The sequence below is a fragment of the Heloderma suspectum genome, chromosome 8 (assembly GCF_057233095.1).
Source record: "Heloderma suspectum isolate Gila_16-S chromosome 8, 16-S_ref, whole genome shotgun sequence".
NCBI classification, from domain to species: Eukaryota; Metazoa; Chordata; class Lepidosauria; order Squamata; family Helodermatidae; genus Heloderma; species Heloderma suspectum.
This window is the reverse complement of record NC_139465.1, coordinates 48,536,385-48,561,896: the sequence shown is the minus strand read 5'-3', so window position 1 is coordinate 48,561,896 and position 25,512 is coordinate 48,536,385. Positions and strand designations below refer to the sequence as shown.

Genomic DNA, 25,512 nt, shown 5'->3' with positions numbered 1-25,512 from the left:
AGCGAGGCCGCTTCCGGGGGCGGGGCCGGAAGCGCGGCCCGCAGCCATGGTGGGCCCGGCCGCCGCGGCCGCGCCGGCAGGCAGCGGCGCCGCCCTCGAGAACGCGAACCCGCTCGTCTACCGGCGCCAGGGCGAGCGGCCCGTCACGGCGCGCGAGGAGGACGACGAGCTGCCCGACGCCTTCGACGTCCGGGAGGTCTTCGATATCCGGCCGCGCCGCCTCCCGGCCGCCCTTTCGCCGGGGCGGCTCCCGAGGCCAGCGCGGGCGGGGCGGGGCGGGGCGGGGCGCGTGTGCCCCGCGAGGCGGGGGCGCCAGGCCCGGGGGGCGCCGCCCGCGGCCGCCTGCGGCGCTATTCCCGCCCAGGCCCCGCGGCGCCGCCGCCCCTCGCCGCGCGCTCGCGCTCTGCCGCGCCCCGGTGAGAGCGGGAAGGGCCCGGGCCGAGGGGGCGGCGCCAAGCACCTCGGGCGGGGCCGGGAGGCCCAAGAAAGTGAGCCCGCGCGGGCGGGGCGGGCGTCTGGCGTCGCCTGCCGCCCTCAGAGGCGAGGAGGGCGGGGCGGGGCGGGGCGGGGCGGGGCGGCCGTGGGCGGGAAGCCTGAAGCTGGCCTCTGCCGCGCCTGCGCCTGCTCACCCGAAGGCCCCGCTTCTGGATTGACCGGCATTGAGAGCGCACCTGCCTAAATGCGTTTTCTCTCGGAGCATTTCTAAGCAGAAGCCGGCAGATCATCAAATTCTGGTCTGCTTGTTAACCTGGGAAGTGCCAGTCGCTGTCAGGATGAGCAAAGGCTACGTTCTTCAGAAGTCCCCTGAATGTGATGGTCCACGTTATTATTAATGATGATTTGATAATATTAATATACCCAAAGCACCTAAAGTTTTGCACAGTAGATAAAAGTATATGCAGAGCGCGTGTGTGTTAGGATTGGCAGTTAAAATTATAAAGCACAACACTGGAACCCTGGCGGTCTCTTCAGTGAGAACTTCAGGTTGCCAATCTGCAATCTCGGATGGGATGTTCTCAGATAAAAAACGAGAGTGACAGTTGCCTTCGGAGGTGGCGAGAGATGGTTTCTCAAGAACATAAAGTCAGCCTCTAAAGAGGCTCACCTGTTTCCTACTTTTATTACCGCTGGGGAGGCTCAACCAAATTGCCTTTCTTGTAGGGCAGCCTTTCTAACTCTGGTGAGCCCTCCAGATGTTTTGGATCACAACTCCCAGGATTCTGGACCATTGGCCATGCTGGCTGGGTCTGATGGGAGTTGAAGTCCAAAAACATCTGGAGAGCACCAGGTTGGGGAAGGCTGGTGTAGAAGTCCTCCTAGTTTGGGAAACTCCTGTCTGAATGAATAATAGAGTCCCCACAAGGCCTGTGGCTTTATCCACCATCTCCCCCTGCCCCCCAATCTTGAGAACCAGGGGTGTTTTGCTGCTGGAGTGCTTTCCTTGACTTCCTACATCTCATTCGGTCCATAAATGACCCAGAACATCCCTTAACTTTGGAAGAGCTGAATGTTGTGGAACAAGTTCGAATCAAGGTGAGTGTTGTCCTAGCCTCCTCCAAACTTGAGAGCTATACTTCGAGAGGAATGAGTGCCTCTTCTGCTAGAAGCACTGAAAGAGCCAAAGAGACTGCTTTGGGTTGCAGCCCAGGTTGGGAAACTGGCCTGCGGACTGGCAAACCTGGCAGGAAGAAGTAACTCCTTTGGGGACATGGCTGCTTCAGGGAGAGCAGGCCATTTCAGTTTTGCACAGCATGATGGGGGAGCCTGTGGCTCTTGGCCCAATTTCATGCAGACCTCACTGTCATCTTGCTCTCCAGTCACTGTGCCCCCCTTTCTTGCTCTGCAGTCAGCCCCTCTGGGAATCGCCTCCTCTTACGCAGTACTGCAAATTCCATCCACTCTTGGCCCTGGCCCCACCCCCCAGTTGACTGTTCTTGTGGGTTCTTAATAAGAAAATGTTGTCGTCCCCCCGCTGACGCCAGATGGGACTTCTTATATAATGACATCAAAGTCTGTTGGCAATGACCAGCCATGACATTCCAAAGCTGCCATTATGCCCTGCAGTTATGGCATTCTGTCCCCCTCTCCGCCCCTGCATCTGGCTGGCCATGCTAGCAGATGGAATGCTGAGCTTTGACCGCTCTTTGCTCAGTCCCATGGCAAGATTCTCCTTAATCAATCTGTGTGTGGTGGCGGTGGCATGGGTTTCGCAGGTGAACGATGCCGAAAGTGCTGTGTCGGTGGAGTTCACTCCCACGATTCCACACTGCAGCATGGCGACGCTAATCGGCCTGTCAATCAAAGTGAAGCTGATTAGATCCCTCCCTGAAAGATTTAAGGTGAGTGCAGATGTCCGAATGAAGCACAGGAGGAATGATGTTTTTAAAACCATTGGAGATGCTTGGTTGCCTTGTGTGGGTGCTGTGGCCCTCTAGTGCTGCTGAGGCATCACTCTTGGGTGACCTGTTGTTCCACCTGGCCTGTGACATAGCTTTACTGCAGTCCTGCCTTGCCCACCCCCATGGCACGGATGAAACTGAGAGGCACAGTACTGACTTAGGATGCTACCTTAAAGGAAGAGCCAAAGTGAGCTTTGGCTACTGGACGGTATAGAAATGTAATAACTGAATGGAATGTCTACTCAGAAGTAAGTCCACCAGGACTGAAATCTGAATCAAGCAAGACTTCAAAGTGCTGTGTTAGCATATTTTAAAATGTTGCAAACTGCTCAAAACTAATGGGAGGAGATGAAGGGGAGGTGGCTAGAAATTAAACATGCACAAAGGCGAGAAGGGTTGAGCTGCCTAGGAAGGGTCCCCAGTCAAGCAGCCTGCCTGCCCCTGGAGCACAGTCCCTGCTTGGCTGCAGTGCTGGACAGGAGGAGCTGCAGCACAAGCCCCGTCTGTCCTTAAGGGCTCCTTTTTGAAATTGCATTTTTAATACTATAATTGTGCAGTTGCTCACCAGTGGGATAGGGAAACTTGGCAAAACAAACAGTTGTCGCATCTGGGCTAATTCAACTATTGTGCGGGAGGGGAATGGGAGCTTTGCTCCAGCATTCACTGCTTCCACAGACTTCCAATTGCAGAAGCTCTTGACAGGCAAGAGACCAAATGGGGTGGAAGGAGAGGAACTTTTGCTTCTCTTCTCCCCTTTATTTATATCAAAGAACCTGAGGGTGGTGGAAGAGGGGAAGAAATCACTGCGTAGCCATTGCCTTCTGCATCTGCAAGATCCATGCAGCCCATGCTCCTTTTGGAGTTTAAAAGGTGCTGTTTTAAAAGTAATGGGGGAAGGGACCCCTGGCAATACAAGCAGGAAATGGCATGACTTCCCTAACAGTGTCACCAAGAACTTTCCTCAGACAGGTGTTTCTGTGGCACTTTATCATGTGCTGCAGTTGCTTTCACAGTCGGAAAAAGCAGCACAGAAGCAGGGGGAGGGGGTGAGAACAACTTAGAAAATGATGGAATGCAAAAAATTAGCAATTCTCTGTAAAAAGCGAAGGAAGAAAAGATAGCAGATCCATACAGTTGAAGCTAGAGCCTTAGTAAGATCCAGGAAGAAAAGCTTGGGATGAGAAGTGCAGGTGAGGAAATGGTTCCAGGAGCTTTGAGTTACTAGATTTACGGTGAAAGCTGATACTTGCGGCTGCAAGACTAGAAAACATGGCCAACTGCTTGGCTTGGGAGCCCAATAGTGCTGGTCAGAAATGCTGATCTGGGCGGAGCATGGGCAGTCTCATTTGTGTGCTGGGTCTGTCACTGGCTCGTGTCTCTTTGCCACATGAAAGCCATGCAGATCAAACAGGTCAACAGAGTACATCTGTACCTTGCTGCCAGAAGAGTCAATGGGCACATTCTGCTCAGCGGGCCTGCCTGGGTGGGGAACAGGATACAACCCAGTCCCCATCCTTCCGCTTACTGATTGCCTGCCAATATTCAGTGACCAAATATGCCCAGGTGCACAATTTATCCCAGCAGCAAAGAATAAACTGCTACTGGTGATGCCATGACAACACCCCACCCCCCACAAGGGATACCAAACAAAAGGAAGATTGTTGTCCTCTTATAATTCTGAGGATGTGTGACTGAGAGGCCTGAATCAGTCTTCTGGAATCTGAAATTAAGGGGATGTTATTGATGAACAGCGTTCCGTGCACCTCGGTGTTCAGTCATGCCGGCCACATGACCACGGAAGTGTCTTCGGACAGCGCTGGCTCTTCAGCTTAGAAACGGGGATGAGCACCGCACCCTAGAGTTGGACACGACTGGTTGGGGACACCTTTACCTTTAATTGATGAAGAGTGGGAACCCATTTCTCAGGTTGGTCTGACCCCAAGGTGGTGAGGATATTTGGTGTAAAATCCAACATAAGTTCTACTTAAAGTAGACCCATTGAAATTAAGGGGACTTAAGTTAGTCATGACTAAATTAAACCCTATTCATTTCAGTGGGTCTACTCTAAGGATAGGATTTGTGTTGGATTTTACTCTTGGTGACCCAGATATGTTGGTCTCCTTTTCTCCCCTGCAGGTGGATGTTCACATAACACCTGGGACTCATGCCTCGGAGCATGCAGGTAAGTTTTAATTCCCCATGCAATACAGCTCAGACTAAATTGCCTACATTTCCATATAGATATGCATTGCATTCTGTTCCTGGGAGCTCACTAGCAATGTGCCACTAAAAAATCACATATGAAATGCGATGAACGAAAAAAGCCTTCCAGCCCCCAAAAACTTCACTGCAGCCAGTGAACAACAAAAGCATCAGGGTTCCTGGATCTCTTTCTGGGGGATTTGGCAAACACATGCAAAGGCTGTTCTGTAGTTTTGATGCTGAAAGACCAGACGACCCTCTCCTTCTGTGGATGTAGCAGCAACAGCAGTAGCATGTTTAAATGACCAGAAAGCAGATTCAGTTTTGAGAGCCTTTCTTTGCTATCTTGTGATCAGACTCACTGTGTTGTTTAGTGAAAAGGATAGGCTGAGAGACCGGCCCAAGGCCACCAGTGAGCTTCATGATAGGGTAGTGGGGATTTGAATTTGGAGCTGGGTTCCATCTCTCTCGCTCCACTGGCTCTCAGAATGTGTCTGTGCAGAGTATGTTCCTCCTCGGCTTGCTGATCTCAGAAAAATATGTAAAATGTCCCCAAGATCAGCATCTGTACCACAGGACTGAAAAGTGGCCAGTGTAACACCATTTTTTTAAAAGGGGATCAAGGAAATTACAGGCTGGTTAGCTTAATGTCTGTTCTGGGTAAATTGATGGAAAGTGTCACTAAAGAAAAAAATATCAAGGCTTTGAGAATACTGGATGCTGGTAGAGTTTAAATTTGGGGATTTCCAATGGATGAAATAAGCCCTTTTGTTTAGTAGAATGTGTTTTATGGTTAGCCACTTGCTAAAATAGCTGTCAAATAAAAATGAGCAAATTTCTGAGGCCTTTAATTATCCCCCTCATGACCGAAAAGTGTCATTAACAAGATCACTGCTATCGCAGAGGTGGTGTAGTAAATGTTTTTCTTTTAAGGACACGTTCTGTTGCTTTAGAGATTCTGTCAACTCGCCCTGAACAGACAGAGCAGCAGAGCAGTCCAAATAGTAACACCAGGATTTGAGAGGCAGGCTTGTAAAGAGACACACACCAGTGGCAAGCGAACACTGTCTTCAGGCAAGCAAGGAAGGGTCTCTCTGCAAGTTGGACAAGTTGCTCCTCTTTTTCTTTCGGATTGCTGATGCAAGCACAGATGACTCACATTGCTAAATGTGGGCAGGGTGTGTGTGTAAAGGGTTTTTGCTGGCCAAGTTTTGAACATCCTTGCAATGAAATAAACTGCCCAGGATGGAAATGGTGCAGTCTTTGGAGGTTTTCAAAGAAACATTTCCATGCTGGAAGGGAAGAATCTTAAATATCACTTGAATAGGCAGGGGAGGGGATTGCACTAGCTCTTCAGCTATATGGATGGTGGATGTCTCCATGGAACTCTCATGGGATTGTTTTCCACAGTAAACAAGCAACTCGCTGACAAAGAGAGAGTGGCAGCTGCCTTGGAGAACACCCATTTGCTGGAAGTTGTGAACCAGTGCTTGGCTGGACGATCCTGAAGTGTATATCGGTGTAAGCATGGGCAGGATGTGCTGAAGTACAGCTCCGTATCTATACAAGATACCGTTGTATGCTTGTACATGTGTCTTAAGTTAAATAATTGTAGTTCATTTGCTTTTCCAAATAGAGGCAACACTCTTCACTATTTCAAGCTGACCTAAAGGCACTGGCCTAGAAGTGATGTGAATCTGAAAAACACATTATGAAAGTTAAGAACCATTTGGTTCTGGAAGAGAGGTATATGTTTATCATGTAATTGGAGGGCTGTACACGAACATGGATCTCTTATAAAGCCAAGTAGTTTAAATAAAGGTTTGAATGTGCCTGGTTTAGCCACATTTCCCACTGACAAATCATCATTATTGTCTTTGGATGGCTTAGTAAATAAGGAGAAAAACCCTCCACCATTTTGAAGGAGGTTTAACTAATCAAAGTAGAATCTCATTTTAATTGTGCACCAGGGATGCACTTTCAGCTGTTGGGAATGGGAAGCATCTGACTTTAGACAACAATATTTCCTGAACAGGTTTCAATCTGGACAAAACTTTATAATCTTGTTATGCCAGATGAAACAGACATAATGATAACTGCAGTTTAGAAACAGCTGTAGATTTGCAGGTTTGTGCTTCAGAGCATGTGCAAAGCGGGCACATTTCAAGCAAAGTCTTTGTGAAGGAGTTGCATGAAGTCCCCAGTTTTCATTGCTGCAAGCCAGCTTGGCTGCTGTTTTAGCCTGTAGATGGAAGCCATCTGTATATGGGTAAGAACATGATGCAGTGAGGACAGCTTGAAGGTTCTACATTAACATCTCTAGTTTCATGCTCAGCTGCTTGGCAGGGGACTGGCAAAGGGGAGGACAGCTGGATGGGGCTGGCTCTCATTAGTCGAGGACAGATCGATAGAGGAGGGGCCTACTGCAATCTGCCCACAGCAGCCTTCCTTTTCAGTTAGCAGAAAACCAGCTATCCCATTTCAGGCCTGAGCAGGGATCTGAACTTACCTGCGCATAAAGATTCCTGGCATAAGCACGATAAAAACAGAGAAGTTTTTATTGAAGGGATCAAAATCCTTGTTTACACCAAAGGAGCACAAAAGGGGAAATTGCTCCAACACCGTCTGAGCCAAGGTGGCATCACCCCCACTGAGGTAGCAATACTGCCTGGCTAAATGATGTGGTGGACAGAGGTATTCTACAGCAGGAGCGGGCAGAAGGTAGATCTCCAGATGGACTTCAACTCTTAGAAGCCTCTGCCAGCATGGCCAGTGATCAAGAATACTGGCAGCTGAAATCCAAAACATCTGGAGATCTACTTTCTGCCCACCCGTTCCACAGCAGGGAGTGAGGAACCATTTTGATTATTGAGGGCTGCCAAAGCAGTGAACCACCTGTTTTCTTTCTCCCCTCCCCCAATGCAGCAATTAGGCCACGGGGAAAAGGTTCCATTTGTTTCTTCTAAGCCCCATTGCCATGGGGGCCAAGGAGGAGTGGCAATGGGCCAAAGCAGGGGACACTTTCGCGCTGGTTCAAATCCAACTGGTTCAGTCTCACCATTTCTATTTTGCATGTGCTAAGCTCTGCTCTTTTTCTTTCTTGCTTGAGAAAACGCTTAGCTCCATTTTGGGCTCATGCCATTGGTTGGTTAGGTCTTTTTGTTTTCTACACCCAAACTACACCCATTCTCGCCCTTTTTTTTTTCCAATTGCTGGCTGCTTTGCCACGCCCCCACCCTCGCAACTCGAGGGTCTACCTTGCCTGTTGGTCTCTAGGGGATCATCTCTCCTCCTCTGCCCTCAAGACTGCTACTCTTCCGAAGACTTTGGGCACAAACAAATGTAGTTTTTATAAACATAGCTTAAGCTACCACAGTGCACCCTTGTTACACCACACATGTGGACCACGAACAACAGTTTATGCTAGTCAAGAAATTAAATTTGTCAAAGGACGGGAGCTTCTTGTTTATACTTGGGGACATTGGTCTGGCTCTGTGGAAGGTGGCTTTCTGTATTCAGGGATTAAAGTCTTTAAAGTAATACATGGAAGGAGCAATCCTAGGGCTGCTAGTCAGCGGCTTTCTGGGAACCGACCTTCCCCTCCACTTCCATGCTGCCTCGCAGGCAGCGCAGAACAGCCACGCGCTCAGAAGAGGAGCGCAGAGCCGCCAAAACGGCGTTCCGGGGCAGGGAAGGTGGAAATGCCAGTACGGACGCATCCTGTGTGTCCTCTGGCAGCCTCCTCCCCCGTGCCGCCTTCTCACAGCTAGAGTCTAGCCGCAAATGCAGGGCAAGAGAAGCACAGAGGGAACGATCCCCTCCATGCTTCTCCTGCACTGCATTGGATAGGCAGCTGCCTATCCCCATAAGATTGCACCCTAAGTGTTGCTACAAGGTCAGTGCCTGGCTCGCTGACCACAGTAGGAAATGACCCTGGCCACAATCAGATATGGGGGCAGGCTTTCTTGCAGGATCCACTTTGTTTTTTTACTAGGACCCTGAGGTCCACTGCGTGCAGCATAGAATTAAGGAACAAGCGTGTCTCAAGCACATGCTCAGCCCAGGAATTTGTTTTCAGTATTAGAACCTGTTACAGTAAAATCTGCTCCTTGTTTTCCCCTCAAGCTTTCCTCAATCTCAGCAGCCTAATTTAGAAAGTGGGGGAGCCCTTTTCTCATTGTCAAAGCAACTGGGAGTCAGAAACCCCTGGAAATCTACTGCAATTCACCCAGAGATCTATCAGTAGGTCCCAATGTAGCTTCTGCTCTCCCCTGGCCTAGATGGTCCTTTGCCAGATGCAACAAGACACATTTTCCTTAACTTATGGAGCCTGATTGAATTGCAGTTATCAAACACATCTGAAGACATTTTCCTGCTTTTGATAAGTGGATTCTACCTCTAAGCCCTGGGTAGCTGAAACCAGGAACTTCTGTACTGGCCATTAAGCACCACTTTTTAATATTTGCTCTTTCAAGCCATGAGGGGAAAATTCACAGGTGGTTGAACTGGGCAACCAGTACTGAAATCCTGCAAATGCGCAGCAATCAGCTCTCCTTACTTGCCTGTTTGTTTTAACATAATCAAAACAAATTCATACCAATGTGCCCTGCTGAAGGAGGAATGTGCCACATCCCACACACAGATCTCAGCAGTTGGCTCAAGAATACATGACTCCAGGTTGAAGCCCTCGACAAGAAACTACAGAGATCTCCTCTGGGGCAGCTGAAAGATTCTGCCTCAGGTTGGGGTTCACCACCTAATATTCAACCACAGATACCAATAAATAAAGAATAAATAGTAAGCTGTGTGCCATCAAACTATTTCCAGCAGGCTAACCAGACAATCTTCCTTTGGAACCCAGGGCTCCGTGGTTCTAGCATGATCTGCCTAGCAAAGCCTGGAGGGAATCGTGGCTCCCCCACAGGCTCAGTCTGGCAGCAGCTGTTCCAGCTCCTCGTCACTCAGGCAGTTGGTGGTGACGATGTGGTTGAGTTGCTGCATGTACCGCTCCAGGTCCTGCATGAAGTGGGGGATCCGGGCTTTCTCCAGCATCCCATATTTCTTCAGGTAATCCACATCTTCATAGGAGACCTGGTAAAAAGAGGACCTGCACATTAAGTCACCATTTCTCAAGCAGGTTTCAGTTTGTCTGTGATGACCACTGCATAACTAGAGAGCCAGTCTGGTGGAGGGGGCTTCCCTGGGCTCAGACCACCACCAGGGGCCCAAACAGACATGATGTGGGGAATCTGTGACTGGGCCTTCACACCATCTTGCTTTTTCTTTGGTTAAAAGCAGCTGGGAGAGGGGAGCTGAACTCTTCCATCCCACATACATGTCTTTCCTCCCCAAATTAAAAGCCCCCAAAACAGTTCTTTGCCATGAGAACAACATGGGTGCCCGTCTTGCAATTTGGCCCTTGGGCACAAAGCTCAGTGCAGCTCGTTCACAGGACTGTTGTGAGGAATTATTTCTTAGGTTTATATCTTGCCTTTCCTCCAGGGTTCCTCCATACATGGTTCTCTCCCTCGGCTTTATCCTCACAACTCCTTCACCAAACTCCCAAGGCGGATAACAATACAGAGTTGGCATAAACACAAAATATAGTTTCCCTGTCCTACTAATCTACCCCCAGCTTGGGAGCAGCACCAAAGAGAAAGCAAGAAGAGCCCTATGGGCTATGGGATGGAGAGGTCCCACATGCTCCCAACAGAAAGAGACAGGTGTTACCTTCCCCAGTGCAGCCAGCAACTGGAAGTCAATGGTTTGCCGATGTCTCAGAATCCGGAGAATTCCATCCAGGTATACTTGATCTTTACTGAAACACCCTGAAAGAGAAGAACAAGCAACGTGTTTGATATAAACAGGACACTCGGGGCCTGGTTTTCATTTTACACTGACATCCACCAGAAATGACTCGGAAATGGCACAAAATACAAATGCTGCAGGTGATCTTTAAAGTGCCACAAGACTCAGTTAGTTTTGCTGCAACAGACTAACATGACTTCCCTCCCCTCTGGAAAGGGGAATCAATGAGTTCCTGGGGGGGCGAGGGGACCAGGTTTTCTGCTTCTGAGTGTATTGTTGCTGACTTGGGTAACTACAAGCAGTGCGGTAAAGTGGAAATCTAACTCTGAAGGACAGTATTTACAGGAACATCTCCAGTGCAATCTCTGTTGCACAGCAATGCACAAGGACTGGTGGTGCCCTTCAAAGATGCAACGACAGCAGGGATGGAGACTTGCTAGCTTGTGCGCAAGAAGCAGCCCATGAGCCCCCCGGCCCCTTGCAGCAGCTGTTCTTTTTAAAAGCTGCCTCTTGCTCCAGTGGAGACCCCAATTTGCCCTCCCTGCCGCGGGGTGGCAACCCTCCCCCATGTGTTACAACACTGCCACCCCCAATGCCCCCATATATGGCAGTCGGGGGTTTTAAAAGCCTCCTAAGCCCAGCCACCAGTGGGGCACGGCCACACCCCAGATGGTTTCCAATGAGCGAATGCAGCCCTAGAGCCAAAAGAGGCTCCCCAGCCCTGAACGACAGGCACGTTCCCTCCGCCGGCCGCCAGTCCTTGGGGTGAAGGACAAAGGTCATCAAAGCTCCAGCGACTAAACAGCAAAGGAACTCTTGGAAACCACTTTTCAAACGGCCAGCTTCTGAGTGATCAGGGTACAAAAGTTAGACACCCATTGTCGGACGTGGGGAGCTGCCGTACACAGGGTCAGACCACTGGTCCATCCAGCCCAGTACTGTCAATACTGACAGCGGCTCTCCAGGCTTTCAGGCAGGACTCCTTCCTAGCCCCACCTGGAGAAGCCATGGATCAAACCTGGGAACTTCCACAGCATGTGTCCCACCGCTGAGCCACGGCCCATTGCCAAGTCTGCTTGATGTTCCCAGGTCAACCTTCACAGTAGCTCACGCCACCAGCCGAAGGCCATTTGTTACCTGGCCACGAAGTGTCCGCCTGGCCCCGCTTGGCTCGCACGCAGTACTCCCACCGCACACTGGCATCCTGCACGTAGCGTGCCAAGTCTCGGAAGAGGCCGCAGAAGGACATGCGGCTGGCCTGGTAGATCGTGTAGTAGAGAAGAGCGGCCCTCCACAGGAAGGGCTGCTTGCGGAAGAGGACGCTGTGCAGGCTCGCCAGGCCTTCTTCTGTGGGATTAGCAGGTTTTAGGCCATACTGCTTGCGGCCTTCCACGCTGTGCCAGGGCTGGTGGCTGTTGTTGACCCCACGGATATAGTGGGTGCCTAAGCAAGAAGAGAGGTATTATTCCAGCACAGTATTCCTCCTTGACAACTGGCTTTCCTTAAATTTGCCGCCCACTTCCAGCTTGTTCTGCAAGTCAATTGATCACACGGGCAGAAACTACCTCCAAGGCTCTGTTTATGCTACAATCCCCAAGACTGCAGAATTCTGTATTGGGCCCAGAATTCATCCTCTTGCAAGTCTCCCAAGTTGTTGCTGTTTTTTCCAGAGCAAGTTTCTAGCCCTCATGGCTGCAGATATGCCTGCTGAAATTGAAAGCCAGAGAAGTGGCAGAAGGAGGTTGGGTGCCTTGAGCGCCATTTTTCTTGGTAGAAAGGTGAGGTACAAATCTAATTTTAAAAAATGTAAAGCACAGCAGGACTCCTGCTCCTTGAAAAACTGGCCATTCTTTCACAGTATCATTTCATGGACGGGGAATTAAAACAGGCATGTTAGCAGCCTTAAAAACTGGAAAGGAAAAACATTCAAGGCCATGAAATGAATTACAGATTAAACTTTTTAAAAAAATAAAGCTATTAAACTGAATAAAGACCAAGTCATTGCTACATAGCTTCATTCAGTACGCTTTGAAAACACTTCCTGTATTGTTGCAGCAGCCTGATGGAGGTGGATTTCAGAGGTGGCTCCAAGAACTTTCCTTGGCCACTAAGGCGGGGCAGAACTTGTAGAGTGGCCATTACGTTCAGCCAACACATGTCTTCCTCTGTTCTTTGGGGTCTGTTTCTGCAGCACAGAAGAGATATGGAGAGTCCCCATCCCATCTAATGTTATGCCCCCATATCATGCAAAGGCAAACAGGCACTGAAAGACGAGGAGGAGGATCAAACAGGAACAGCCCATCAAGACTCAGTCCATAGGCTTTGGGTGTGTCTTTGCAGAGTTCAAACAGCAGCAAAATCTCTGCCTCCACTCCTGTTTTCATCCTTCGTCTTAGATGGCATTTCTATTTCTACTGTACTGCATATGGCAGTGAAGCCTCTTACACTGATTGGCTGAGCTGGAACGAGCATTCCAGCTGCTCAGGAAACAAAGCTGCCAGGATGTCCGCAGTCCAGCTTGTGAGGGAAGGGGTCAAGTCTGGCTGGAATTAAGCCTCTCGCAGGAATATGTTTGCAGAGCAGACTGATTGCAAAGGGGTGCTGGCTGAGGGGGGTGGAGTATACAGACGCATGCAACCCAGGGGAAAGGCAGCTGAAGGGAGAGTGCAGCATGGCTGGCCGTGGACTAAGAAGCAGGAACCCGAGGGCTTTGCTTCACACATCAGTTTGCGCGAGCCAGCCAATTCCTTGGCTTCTCGTGCATTCTTTATTGCCAAAATCTCCCTATCAAAATACCTGCACCATCTGAGTTTCAAAATTCCATGCATGCTCTCCAGTTGGGTAATCCAGCACAGTTGGGAAATCGCAGCAGATAATTCAGTCTCCAACCCCCACCACACCCATAATGCTGGCTCATTTTATGTATTTCCAAAGTATGGGGTTGTGCTCAGTGCAATGGAGAGGAGGGGTTGTGCCTGACCGATTTCATGACGCAGCATGCCCTCCAACCAGTTTTGACGTGCACCAGACAGGTTGATGGCTAAAGTTGGGCGGCTGTTTTCCACCATCATCACCGCCTGGGAAAGCAGATCCTCTGTGAGTTGAACCACCACCTGGAAAAAGACAAGAGGGAAGGACTGTTTTTTGTTGTTGTTCAGTCGTTCAGTTGTGTCCGACTCTTCATGACCCCATGGACCAGAGCACGCCAGGCCTTCCTGTCCTCCGCTCTCTCCTGGAGCGTGCTAAACCACGTGATACTACAAGAGGCTTCTCTTGCAGGACGTTAGAATTGCAGGTTAGACTCAGGAGGGGTAACAAGCAATTTTGAAACAAAATATGAAAGTCCAGGGCACGCTTACTGTAGAAAGGTACCCAACAAGAATATACCAATATTTATCCTCAAATACTGAGAGCCCATTTAAGGAAAAAAAAATCAAACCTGGCCCCTGGACACCATGCAGCTCAGACAAGGGGTGTGTGTGTGCTCACTTTTCAGCTTTCTCTAGTCTTGGACTGTAGGTCTCTGCCAGTCCATGCAGCGGTCAGAGATGAGCACAAGGCCAGCACAAGTGTGCAGTCCCCATGGCTGCCCGATGCACCTGCCTTTCTGTGGGGCATTCCTGCACACACCGCCAAAAGCTGCTGTCTGGATGAGCTGCAGACAGATTTCCAGAAGATGGGCATTCCATAGAAGAAGTCTCATTCCATAGCACACCTCAGCATCTGCACAGGCATCCACAGAACACAATCAAGCAAACACTGTCCACTGTAGAGATGTTGACGGGAAGAGACCCACTCTAAAGTCAAACTGAAGCCTAGTTCCTGCTGGCTGCAGAAAAGCCACCTCTGAACACCTGACTCATGAAGAATGCAACCCTGAGCAACTACAGCTGGGGGTGGAAATGCTGCATGATCCCAGAATTCCACCCTAGCATCCTCAAAGGCATTGCAAGGGCTTTCAGGTGCACAACTTGGACAGCACAGTAGCCAGCCTTGGACTCACCTCTCCAGAGCAGCCTTCCTTTTGCATGTACTTCCTGGTGATGGACCAGATTTGGCATTTGCTGAGCAGCTTCCCACCATTGGATGCCTCAAAGCTCTCATAGGTTCCGTACTTTTCCAGGACGGCATTAATTATTCCAACAGCCTGCAACACATACATGGCAGACTTCCATCACAAAACCAGCCCCCCACCTCACGGCACACAACAGCCCAGCAAGCAACATGCGGCGGTTGTGTCGCACCACAGCTGCACAGGAACTTCCAAGAGGACCTGACAATCGCCAGTGGGGATCAAGGGGACCCAGAATGAAGGTAGCAAGAGGGGTCTTTCTTTCGGGTGGCATTTGCGAGGGCCCTGCAATGCAAGAGTTGTGCTGCATCAGACCAAAGGCCGATACAGTCCAGCCTTCTCTTGCCACAGTGGCCAACCAGATGGCGAAACCCGTAAGTAGGACATGAGTGCACTAGCACTCTCCTGCTCATGTTCCTCAGCAACTGGTATCGATGATTATGAGTCGTAGCTACATGAAGGGGAGGGGGGCAGTTGCAGTCCCCCTTCTTGTGGGTTTCCCAGAGGCATCTGGTTGGCCACAGAGGGAAACTCAATGGGGCCTTGGGCAGAGCCAGCAAGACTACGGTGTTCTTCAGAGGGGCTTGGAGATCACACCCCCTGAACGCTCAAAGTGGGAGGGCCGTAAGCTCCGTGGCGGAGCCCCTGGTTTGCATGCAGAAGGTCCCAGGCTCAATCCCAATGAAAAGGATCTTAAGAAGACCCCTCTGTACCCGAGACTGTGAAGAGCTGCTGACAGTCAAGAGACCTTAAGAACATCAGGAGAGCCCTGCTGGATCAGACCCAGGGTCCATCTAGTCCAGGATTCTGTTCACAGTGGCTAACCAGCTGTCAACCGGGAAACCACAAGCAGGGCACAGCACCCTCCCACCCATGTTCCCCAGTTAACGGGTGTACATAGGCTCACTGCCTCTGGATAGCCTTTTCCTCCAGGAATTTGTCTCACCCCCTTTTAAAGCCATCCTGGTTGGTGGCCATCACCAAATCCTGTGGTTGCGAGTTCCATAGTTTAACTCCGCGCTGTGTGAGGAAGTCCTTCCTTTTATCTGTCCTGAATCTCCCACCAATCAGCTTCATGGGATGACCCCGTGTTCTAGTATTTTGAGAGAGGGAGAAAAATGTCTATCCGCATTCTCCACACCATGCATAATTTTGTAGACCTCTATCATGTCTCCCCTTACCTTCCTTTTTTCAAAGCTAAACAAGCTCAGCTGTTGTAATCTTCTCTCATAGGGGAGATGCTCCAGCCCCTTGATCATTTTAGTTGCCCATTTCTGCACTTTTTCCAACTCTACAATATTTTTTTTTAGGAGCAGTGACCAGAACTGTACACAGTATTCCAAGTGTGGCCACACCATAGATTGTAGAGGGGCAGTGTGATATTGGCAGCTTTATTCTCAATTCCTTTTCTAATTATGCCTAACGTGGAGCTTGCCTTTTTAACAGTGGCCGCACGCTGGGTTGACATCTTCATTCAACACAACCTCAAGATCTCTTTCCTGGTCACTCACCGCTAGCTCAGATCCCATCAGGCTACACTTGAAGTTGGGATTTTTTGCCCCAACGTGCATCACTTTATGCTTCCTTACATTGAACCGCATTTGCCGCTTAGATGCCCATTCTCCCCATTTGGAGAGATCCTTTTGGAGATCCTTTTTGGGCTGCATTAATAGAAGCATAGCTTCCAAATCCCGGGAAGTCCTAGTTCCCCTCTACTCAGCACTGGTTAGGCCTCATCTGGAGTACTGTGTCCAGTTCTGGGCACCACACTTTAAGAAGGATGCAGACAAACTGGAGAGGAGTTCAGAGGAGGGCAACAAAGATGATCAGGGGACTGGAAACAAAGCCCTATGAAGAGAGACTGAAAGAACTGGGCATGTTTAGCTTTGAGAAGAGAAGACTGAGGGGAGATAGGATAGCGCTCTTCAAGTACTTGAAAGGTTGTCACAGAGAGGAAGGCCAGGATCTCTTCTCAATCATCCCAGAGTGCAGGACACGGAATAATGGGCTCAAGTTACAGGAAGCCAGATTCCGGCTGAACATCAGGAAAAACGTCCTGACTGTTAGAGCAATACGACAATGGAACCAATAACCTAGGGAGGTGGTGGGCTCACACTGAAGGCATTCAAGACGAGGCTGGACAGCCATCTGTCAGGGACACTCTGACTTGGATTCCTGCATTGAGCAGGGAGTTGGGACTCGATGGCCTTGTAGGCCCCTTCCAACCCTACTATTCAATTATTCTCCTCACAATCCCTTTTTGTTTTAACCCTAAATTTGTTGTCATCAGCAAACTTGGCCACTTCACTGCTCACTCCTAATTCCAGGTCATTTATGAACAGGTTGGAAAGCACTGGTCCTAATACAGATCCCTGTGGGACTCCACTATGTACTTCCCTCCATTGGGAGAATTTACCACTTATTCCCACTCTCTGCTTTCTGTTCTTTAACCAGTTACTGATCCATAGGAGGACCTCTCCTCTTATTCCATGACTGCTAAGTTTGCTCAGGAGTCTTTGGTCTTTGTCAAAGGCCTCTTGGAAGTCCAAGTAAACAGTGTCAACCAGATCACCTGTCTACATGTTTATTGACACTCTCAAAGAACTCTAAAAGGTTAATGAGATAGGACTTACCTTTGCAAAAGCCATGCTGATTCTTTTTCAGCAGGGCGTGTCCTTCTATATGCTTACTTATGTTTTCTTTAATTATGCTTTCAACCAATTTAGCCAGAACAGACGTTAAGCTAACCGTGCTTGGCTAGATGAACTAACATTATGACCCGGTATAAAACACCTTCCCAGGTCAAGTTCTGCATCCCTCTATCCCTGCTGTCCTTTTCCTGCAGAAAGTGAAGCTCCATCTTTCCCATTTTGCAGTGCCAGAACAAAGCCTTCTAGACCAGTTTTTTTTTTAAACCATTGCTGCAACACCTGGCCCACTTTCAAGCACACCACGCACTCCCCAGCCATTATCCTCCTGCATTTTCTGCCTCAATATTCCATTTTCCCCAGACATGTTTTCCAGTGACTAAGGGTGCAATCCTGTCTAGATAGGCGGCTGCCTCCAAACTCGGAGGTGACCACCTATCCAAAGCAGGGCAGGAGAAGCACGGAGGGGATCGTTCCCTCCATGATTCTCCTGCCCTGATTTTTCTGCGAGACAGCCGATTGCGGCTGTCTGGCCACAGGAGCATGGAGCAGGGAAGGAGAGTGCTGTACAACACATTGGATGTGTCGTACAGGCAGCTACGCTCTCCCCACCCCGGGACGCCCCCAGCCACGCCCCTTTCTAGCTGCTGCGTCCTCCTCTTGCGAGCGTGGAGGATGGGGCTGTTCTGCACTGCATCCAAGGCAGCGCGGAAGTGAGGGAAGGTCGGTTTTCCGAGAACGGACCTCAGAGCGTGGGCTCCGAGGTTGGTTCCTGGAAAACAGCATATCCTATGGCCATCTAGCTGCTGTCTAGCAGCCATAGGATGGCTCCCTAAAGTTTCAAGTGCGCTACCACGTTATGTATTATAATTCCTACAGGTGAGAGTAACTTTAAAGCTGCACAACCTGCATTGCAACCTTTTCCTCCACCTTCTACAGACCAGTCGGACTGACATCAATCCCTGGGAAAATTCTGGAGCAGATTATGAAGCAATCAATCTGTAAGCACCTTGAAAACAATGCAGGGACTTCTGGTAGGAGCCATGTCGCCCTGGCAAGTAGCAGAAGAGCTGGACTCTAAGGTCAGTTTTCCGGAGCGTCATCTACTCAAAGCTGTTTTGAAACTCCCATGCAATTAGTAGACTTCAGGGCTGACGAATTCCAAAGTATTTATGAATTAAAAATTCCAACAATATCTGAGGATCTGCAAAATCTGTTGAAGTGACTGTTTGTTTGTAATTATACTTACTTGCTTTTTTTACAGAAGAGGAGGATGGCAGCATCAAGGGGAAGGAAAAAACCGTGGGACCACCGCCAGCTCCCCCAACCCCTCCCTTGGCAAAGGTTTCTAGAGATGCAGGAGATGTAGAGGAGTTGCTGGCTCTGATAAAAACTTTGTCTTCTCAATTAGCAGAACAGGTTAAGAGACTGGATACAATCCAAGATTCTATTACTAACCTTCAAGGGGCTGTGGATTTAATTAATAGCTCTTTCCAAAAGATGGAATTGAAGGTTAATGCTGTCCAAGACCAGGTGTCTGCGTAAGAGACGGCTATGCATGCCTCCCATAATATCCTGTCTGTGAGAATTTCCCAACTGGAGGCATATACTCATAGAGCGAATCTGCATATCCTTGGTATCAAAGATCTGCCTGCTGATATAAATCTTGTCTAAATTCTTGGATAAATTTCTGCATGAGCTACTCGCTCTGCCATCAGATTATTTACTTGATATTGAGCATGCATACCGTGTTCCAGGTCCAATTCGTGGCATCAAAGGGACTGCCTATACTGTTATAGTTCAATTTGCAAGAGTTTCTACAAAAAATCATATTTTGTGCTTGGCAAGAGAACTTTTCTTGGGGGGGGCAACACGAGACAAAGTTATGTTATTTCTGGATTACACTAAAGAAATCGCTGACAAAAGAAGGCAATTTACCAAGGCGAGAAACCAGGCAAGACAAATGAATCTGCAATATCATATCAAATACCCTGCTATATTTTGCATTCTTTTTGAAGGCCAGATGAAAACGTTTTTAAATCATGAAATGGCGGAGGCTTGGCTAGCTGGCGTTCAAAGTAAGGCACGGAAGACATCTTCCCCAGCCTCATGAGCTGGGAACTTTTCAATTATTATTGTACTTCGGATTTGTTTGGGTTATAAGGTCCGGGCAGTATGCCAGTCCAGAGGCTGTTTACATATATCCCCCCTTTTTTTCTGTCTTTTTCTTACTTCCTCTTTTTTACATTAGACATGATATAATGTATAATAAAATTCCTGTTTGTGTGTGTATAGATATGTATACATTCATATATAGATTTAGAAATGACACTATCTAAAATATAGATAGCATAAAATTTATTAGTGATTTGTTACTATTATTTATCATTTTTAATTTCCTTTTTGTTATTATTACTATTATTATGAGACTTTGATTAGTAATATTTTTGGCTGGTTAAATTGTTAAGCTTTCCTATTATATATTAACTGAAGGGCCATATACGGTTACTGGAAATGAATTGTAAGCTTGCTTCTTTGCTATAAGACTGATGATATGATATTGAAATGTAAGGTTGATTATCTATGCTGTACTGAATTGTAATATTGGCAGTGTTATAGGTACAACTTTTAAGTAGACTGATATTTGAAGTTTGAGTGTAATGGAGTTTAAATTTAATCCTTTTAAGTAACTATTTTATATTTTTTTCTTTTTCTTTCTTGCTTTCTTCTTCCTTCCTGTTTTTTTTTCCTTTTTCGTTATTGCTATGTCCTCCTAAGAATATTGTATTGTTGGAAATTGTAGATAATGACTAGGTTGTTGGTACTGTTTATTTCATTTATAAAGATAAAAAATAGAAGAAAAAGTATTTTAAAAAAGAAGATAACAATGCAGAGATTACTGAAAGTGGGCTAGATGAAACAACGATCCGGTGGATCCACAGTTGGCTACAGAATCAGACTCAAAGAGTGCTTCTCAATGGGACCTTCTCAACCTGGGGAGAGGTAATGATCAGGGTACTGCAGGGCTCAGTCCTGGGCCCAGTGCTCTTCCACATTTTTATTAATGACTCGGAGGAGCAGGGAATGCTCATCACATTCGCAGACAACACAAAATTGGGTGGGATACCTAATGTCCCGGAAGACAGAAACAAAATTCAAAGTGATCTTGACAGGCTGGAGTGCTGGGCAGAAAACAACAGAATGACATTTAATAGGGATAAATACCAAGTTCTGCACCTAGGAAAAAGAAACCAAATGCACAGTTACAAGATGGGGGATACGTGGCTCAACAACACGCCAAGCGAGAAGGATCTTGGAATTTTGTAGATCACAAGCTGAATCACAACAATGTGATGTGGCTGCAAAAAAGGCAAATGCCATTTTGGGCTGCATTCATAGAAGCATCGCTTCCAAATCCCGGGAAGTCCTAGTTCCCCTCTACTCAGCACTGGTTAGGCCTCATCTGGAGTACTGTGTCCAGTTCTGGGCACCACACTTTAAGAAGGATGCAGACAAACTGGAGAGGGTTCAGAGGAGGGCAACAAAGTTTATCAGAGGACTGGAAACAAAGCCCTATGAAGGGAGACTGAAAGAACTGGGCATGTTTAGCCTTGAGAAGAGAAGACTGAGGGGAGATATGATAGCGCTCTTCAAGTCCTTGAAAGGTTGTCACAGAGAAGAAGGCCAGGATCTCTTCTTGATCATGCCAGAGTGCAGGACACAGAATAATGGGCTCAAGTTAACAGGAAGCCAGATTCCAGCTGAACACCAGGAAAAACTTCCTGACTGTTAGAGCAATACGACAATGGAACCCATGACCTAGGGAGGCGGTGGGCTCTCCCACACTGGAGGCGTTCAAGACGAGGCTGGACAGCCATCTGTCAGGGATGCTCTGACTTGGATTCCTGCATTGAGCAGGGGTTGGACTCAATGGCCTTGTAAGCCCCTTCCAACCCTACTATTGTATGATTCTCCCCCACCCCTATGTCTTTCCAGACAGAGCCTGCCAGCCTGCCTGTGAGTAGGGCTGAGGTTGCTCCACCTCCTTCAAGTGCCACAGAGGAGAGCAATGAAAAAAGAAGGAAAGGAGGAGTAATAAATGAAAGGGAAATAAACACAATCACTTCACCCAGCAGGATCAGGAGCGGCACAGGGTCAATTAATTTCTGAAAGAAGAGGTTCAGGAATGCTAGGAAGCCAAGACCACTGCTTCAAGCTGTCCTCAGAGGGATTTACAAGCACAAAATTCATGTCTGTCTATGGCTATTTTTTACTGGGCACCGACAGAGCTGCACAGCTGTGAATAACCACACACTTTATTTTTAAGCCTGCATTCCTATGCAGCTGTGAAGCTGGACATGCAGTTATCAGACTTTCTTTTAAAAAGCAACCTGAAATGGCAGCATGACCATCCACTCCTCTCACAACTGCAGCACTATACTGTGGCTTGCGACATGTGCTTGCACTATAAACAGAAGTGATAAAACATGCATGAACTTCCAAACGCCTTATTTCTCCCAGTTACAACACTATGGCTGTACGCATTAACATGTGCCCACAGATCAGCAATTGTGTTTGAGAGAAATACCAGCACAGCAGCATCTCACAAAAGAAAGGGCCTCCAGTGTAGAGCCTATGTTGGTGACTGTTGTCCGAGAGCACCAGCTGCCTCCATTTTGTGTCCTCTCATGAGCATCTTGGCTCCAAAGGTTCCATTTTGTCTGGAATGGTCAGATAGAATCCCCTTGAAGTTTGTTGCTGAAACCCTCTATTGAAATGGACAATGGGGTGTCTCTGCCCTCTGTGTGTGTCCACCCTCCACCCAGTCTACCATGGTGCCCTCCAAATGTTGTTGGACTAGGGATGATGGGAAATGTAGTCCAAAACACCTGGAGGGCACCAGGTTGGGAGTGGCTGTTCTATACACTGGTGTTGGACCTCCTGAAATCATTAATGCTCAACCTTTCTCTGTTCCTAATTAGTTATAGAGAGCCCTGAGATTTCGAGCGTCTATCTTTCTGCCAGAAATTGGCACTCCGCTTCATAAAGAGTACTTAAAACTGTACCTAAAGCCTACACTTTCTGAAATAACATTCCGCACCTGAGCATCCCCGTCCCATGACTCCCCCCACCCCCAGTCATGCCTGTGTCTTTGTAATCAAAGGCTTAGATCCCTAAAGCGCCACGAGGCTCCCAGGGGCCTTCCAAGAGAGCCAGCTCTGCTGGCAGACACGCTGCCTAAGTAAGTTCTGGGCCGCCCAGCTGGCTGCCTGTCCCTGTGCTGGTGACCCCGCCCTCCAAAACGCCCAGTGACTCCAGAACAGGCTCTTGCTGTGGCCAGCATGGCCTGACCTGATCGGAAATCCTGGCTCTCGTGGCTCTTTCTCGCACTCTCGCTTGTAGCGAGGTCTTTCCTTTTTGCCTCCCGTGTGGATTTAGCCTGATGCCAAGAATCCTCAGTTCCCTGCGCTGTGGTCAGGCAAGGAAGGAAGCTTGTAACTCCCTCCCCCCTGGCATTTTCTCCATTCCGACCGCAATCTTCCCCCTCCTTCAAACCTGAAGCAGTCACTGCAGCATCTCTTCTCCCCCTTTTTTGCCCTCCCTTCTCTGGGACAGTCTTCACAGTTATTAAATCGCAATTTTATTTACTTTCTCAACGCAACTCCATTTCTGGAAAAGCTCTGGTCTCATCTCTGCTGCTCCCTGAGAAACCCTCGTACTCCGCGGCCTGGACTTCACAATCTGAAGTTATGCACGCGACTTTGTATCTACAAAATATGCTCGTTCTTACGGCCGGCTCTACTGGGCAGGCAGCAGCAGCCTGTCCTCCAACGGAATAGCGCCAGGGCTGCGATGGGAAAGCGTTCCCGGGCTGCTGAATCCGTCCCCCCGAAGCGACGACGTCCCAGAGGGGCTGTTCCCCTGAACACAGAAGTGCAGCCCGTGGACTGGGGGCGCACGTCCCAAGCCTGCGAGCCCCAACGGCCTTAGAAGCCAGAGCTTCCTGCAGCCGCCAGACCGCTCGCGAGGCGCGCGTGCCCGCTTCCTTTTGCCCCGGCTTCCAGCCCCCAAAGGGCGCCCCGGCTGCCCGCTCGGAGGAGCGCCGCGGGGAGCCACAGGAGGCCCGGGAAGCACAAGCGCCTCAGGCGGGCCTGCGCCCCGGCTCAACCCGCGCGCATCCCGGAGAGGCTGCGGCGCGGCCAGAGTCGGGGCGGGCCCGCAGCCCAATCCTGCCCCGACCGCGAGCCGCGCGCTCTGCCCCGGCCCGCGGGCCGGCACTGCGGGGCTGGCGACGCGCGCCAGGGCGCCAAGCTCCCGGCGCGCAGGCGCCACTGCAGGTTGCCCTTGGCCCGGATCCCCGGGCTGCTGACCCCTCTCTGACCGCCGGCTGGGGCAGCAGCCGCTCAGGCTAGGCCTTCCAGGTCGGGTCCCGGCAGCTCCGAGCTCGAGCACAGCTTGGGGCGCGCAGTCGGAGGAGGGCCGCTCCCCTCGGCGGCGCCGCTCAGCCCCCCTCCGCCGCCCAGAAGACCTGGCCGGCCCCAGGCTTTGCGCTCCCTGCACCCCGATACCGACCTCCCTGGCAAGGCTGCCGACCAGGGCCGCCGGCGCGGCCGCGCTTCGGGCGCCGGCGAAAGTGCCCCTCCCTGCCCCCCCTCGCGGTCCGCGGGTGGCCAAGGCCCGCGCTGGCCGCCCCTCTCCTCCCGCTGGGCAGCAGGCAGGCGCAGGCCCGCCCCCGCTGGGCTGGGCGGAGGGCGGCGCGGAGGGATTTTTACCTGCACAATAAACTGGCCCGAGGCCTCTCCGTATTTCTCCAGGACCGCTTCAGGCACAGGCTGCCCGTACGCAAACTGGGGGTTGTAGGTCTGCGAGGCCTGGAGGAACCGGGCTTTCTCCTCCTCGACGTTCACCGGCCTCAGGGCCACCAGCAGACAAGGGCTCCTCGTCCTGCTCCTGGCCTCGCCCTCGGGGAGGTGAGGCAGGGAGGCGGCGCCGCGGATCTGCCCCCAGGCCCGGCCCCCCCGGCTCACCGCACAGATGCTCTCGCTCCGGCGCATCCAGCTGCAGGGGCTCCGGAGGGCAGGGCAGAGCCCCGAGGGCGGCCTGGCGCCTGCGCCTCGGCGGCCCTTGGGCCTGGACGGGGGCCGGGCCCGCGCTCCGGGGCCGGAGGCGTCCGCGCCCGGCGGGGGAGGCACGAAGGGGTCATGCCGCAGCCTGCCGGGCGGAGGGGAGCCCCCCGTCTTCCCCCCTCTCCGCTGCTGCAGCTCTGCGCCGAAGGCGTCAGGCGGCGGCGGCGGCTGCCGATAGGACCGCGGCCCCGGGTCCAGCACCATCTCGCTCCGGGACGGCGCTCAGGGAGGCATCGCCCAGGCAGCGGCGGGACCGCGTGGCTCCGCAGGCGAAGACGAAGAAGCGGCCTTCAGACCGGCCACCGAAACGGCGCTTGCGGGAGGAACGCGCCCATGCCCGCCCCGAAAGCGCGAGGCGGGCGGCGGCGGCCCTCGCGGGGCTCAGAGGGCCGCGGCGCAGCGGCGCGCTGGCTGCGGTCTCGCGCTCGGGCCCAGCGCGACCCGTCCGCCCGGCCTGCCGCAGGAGAGCGTTGCGAAGAGGCAAGGAAGCGCCACCCCGAGCTCCTGCAGGCGGGGGAGCGCGCCACGGCGGCCGCCGGCCCCGGTGCGGCTGCGCGCCTGGCGGGAGACGGGCTCCGCGCGCCGGCCTGCCGAGGCCTGGGCTCGCCCAGGAGTCTCTCTGCGGAGCAGGAGGGGGCCCGGGCAGCGCCGGAGCCGGTCCATGCGGGGGAGATGCTGCGCGCACAGCGAGGCCGCTGCCGCGGAGCCGCGCGCCCCTCTCCTTCCCGGGCGGGCGCAAGGCCCGGCCCGGCTCCCCGCGCTCCGGCCCGTGGGCGGAGGGCGCGGGACAGGCCGGAAGGGGCCTCCTGCGCGCAGCAGGGCCCCCGCTTGGGACAGCAGGGCGCCGCAGCCTGGCAGCGGTCAGCTGCTCGGGGGGCTTCTGAAAGGGGCGACGATTTCCGAAAGTTCTCCGTGGAAGAGAAACATCAGCTAGGACGCCCCGATGGAGCCTTCAGAGAGAGGCAACAGGCTCATTTGAGATATCTTAAGAGTATAGAAACGTAATAAATAAACAAGTGAACACAGCTTCGGAAGAAACGTAACAATGTATCTCAGCAGCCTGGGAAAACAAGGGGTGAAGGCCACCCCTCTCCCTGCCTGGCGAGACGGACTCTGGCTCCGATCTGCCCAGGTGACCCTTCTTAGAAAAAATTGGGGAAATTCCTAGGAGCCACGCTGGGTTCAGCAACAGCCATTAACCATGAGTGCTGAGAATGGACCTTCCTTGTACATGAGCAGTAAACCTCAGATCCTCT

General features: G+C 50.9%; 2 protein-coding genes across 5 annotated transcripts; one reads left to right on the top strand and one right to left on the bottom strand.

The window, feature by feature from the left end:
- Positions 1–21: 21 nt before the first annotated feature.
- On the top strand, positions 22–20,001 carry CIAO2B (cytosolic iron-sulfur assembly component 2B). Of its 4 annotated transcripts, XR_014784649.1 has the most exons (8): positions 22–203; positions 1,454–1,533; positions 2,214–2,339; positions 4,536–4,581; positions 6,012–6,122; positions 9,463–9,668; positions 18,069–18,211; positions 18,394–20,000. XR_014784649.1 is itself a non-coding variant. In XM_084812368.1 (6 exons), the coding sequence occupies exons 1-5, from the start codon at positions 47–49 to the stop codon at positions 6,107–6,109; spliced, it is 507 nt and encodes a 168-aa protein (XP_084668494.1). In that variant the 5' UTR covers positions 22–46; the 3' UTR covers positions 6,110–6,122; positions 6,238–6,448. The 4 variants fall into 4 exon arrangements, 2 of the variants coding, with proteins under 2 accessions (XP_084668494.1, XP_084668493.1); XR_014784648.1 differs by lacking the exon at positions 9,463–9,668 and having other exon boundaries at positions 18,394–20,001; XM_084812368.1 differs by lacking the exons at positions 9,463–9,668; positions 18,069–18,211; positions 18,394–20,000 and adding an exon at positions 6,238–6,448.
- MATCAP1 (microtubule associated tyrosine carboxypeptidase 1) lies at positions 7,065–24,975 on the bottom strand. The gene is made up of 6 exons (XM_084812361.1): positions 23,903–24,975; positions 14,413–14,556; positions 13,390–13,522; positions 11,547–11,852; positions 10,332–10,429; positions 7,065–9,692 (listed from the first exon to the last, which is right to left on the bottom strand). The coding sequence occupies exons 1-6, from the start codon at positions 24,458–24,460 to the stop codon at positions 9,528–9,530; spliced, it is 1,404 nt and encodes a 467-aa protein (XP_084668487.1). The 5' UTR covers positions 24,461–24,975; the 3' UTR covers positions 7,065–9,527.
- Between the last annotated feature and the right edge of the window lie 537 nt (positions 24,976–25,512).

Excerpts from the sequence above, each read along its gene's own strand:
- MATCAP1 (XM_084812361.1), bottom strand. The coding sequence starts at position 24,460 with ATGGTGCTGGACCCGGGGCCGCGGTCCTATCGGCAGCCGCCGCCGCCG. Across the intron at positions 11,853-13,389 it reads CATGCTGCGTCATGAAATCG|GCACCCACTATATCCGTGGG; the intron begins GTCAGGCACAAC and ends CTTCTTGCTTAG. Across the intron at positions 9,693-10,331 it reads TGCTGGCTGCACTGGGGAAG|GTCTCCTATGAAGATGTGGA; the intron begins GTAACACCTGTC and ends TCTTTTTACCAG.
- CIAO2B (XM_084812368.1), top strand. The coding sequence starts at position 47 with ATGGTGGGCCCGGCCGCCGCGGCCGCGCCGGCAGGCAGCGGCGCCGCC. Across the intron at positions 204-1,453 it reads CGACGTCCGGGAGGTCTTCG|ATCTCATTCGGTCCATAAAT; the intron begins ATATCCGGCCGC and ends TTGACTTCCTAC. Across the intron at positions 4,582-6,011 it reads TCATGCCTCGGAGCATGCAG|TAAACAAGCAACTCGCTGAC; the intron begins GTAAGTTTTAAT and ends TGTTTTCCACAG.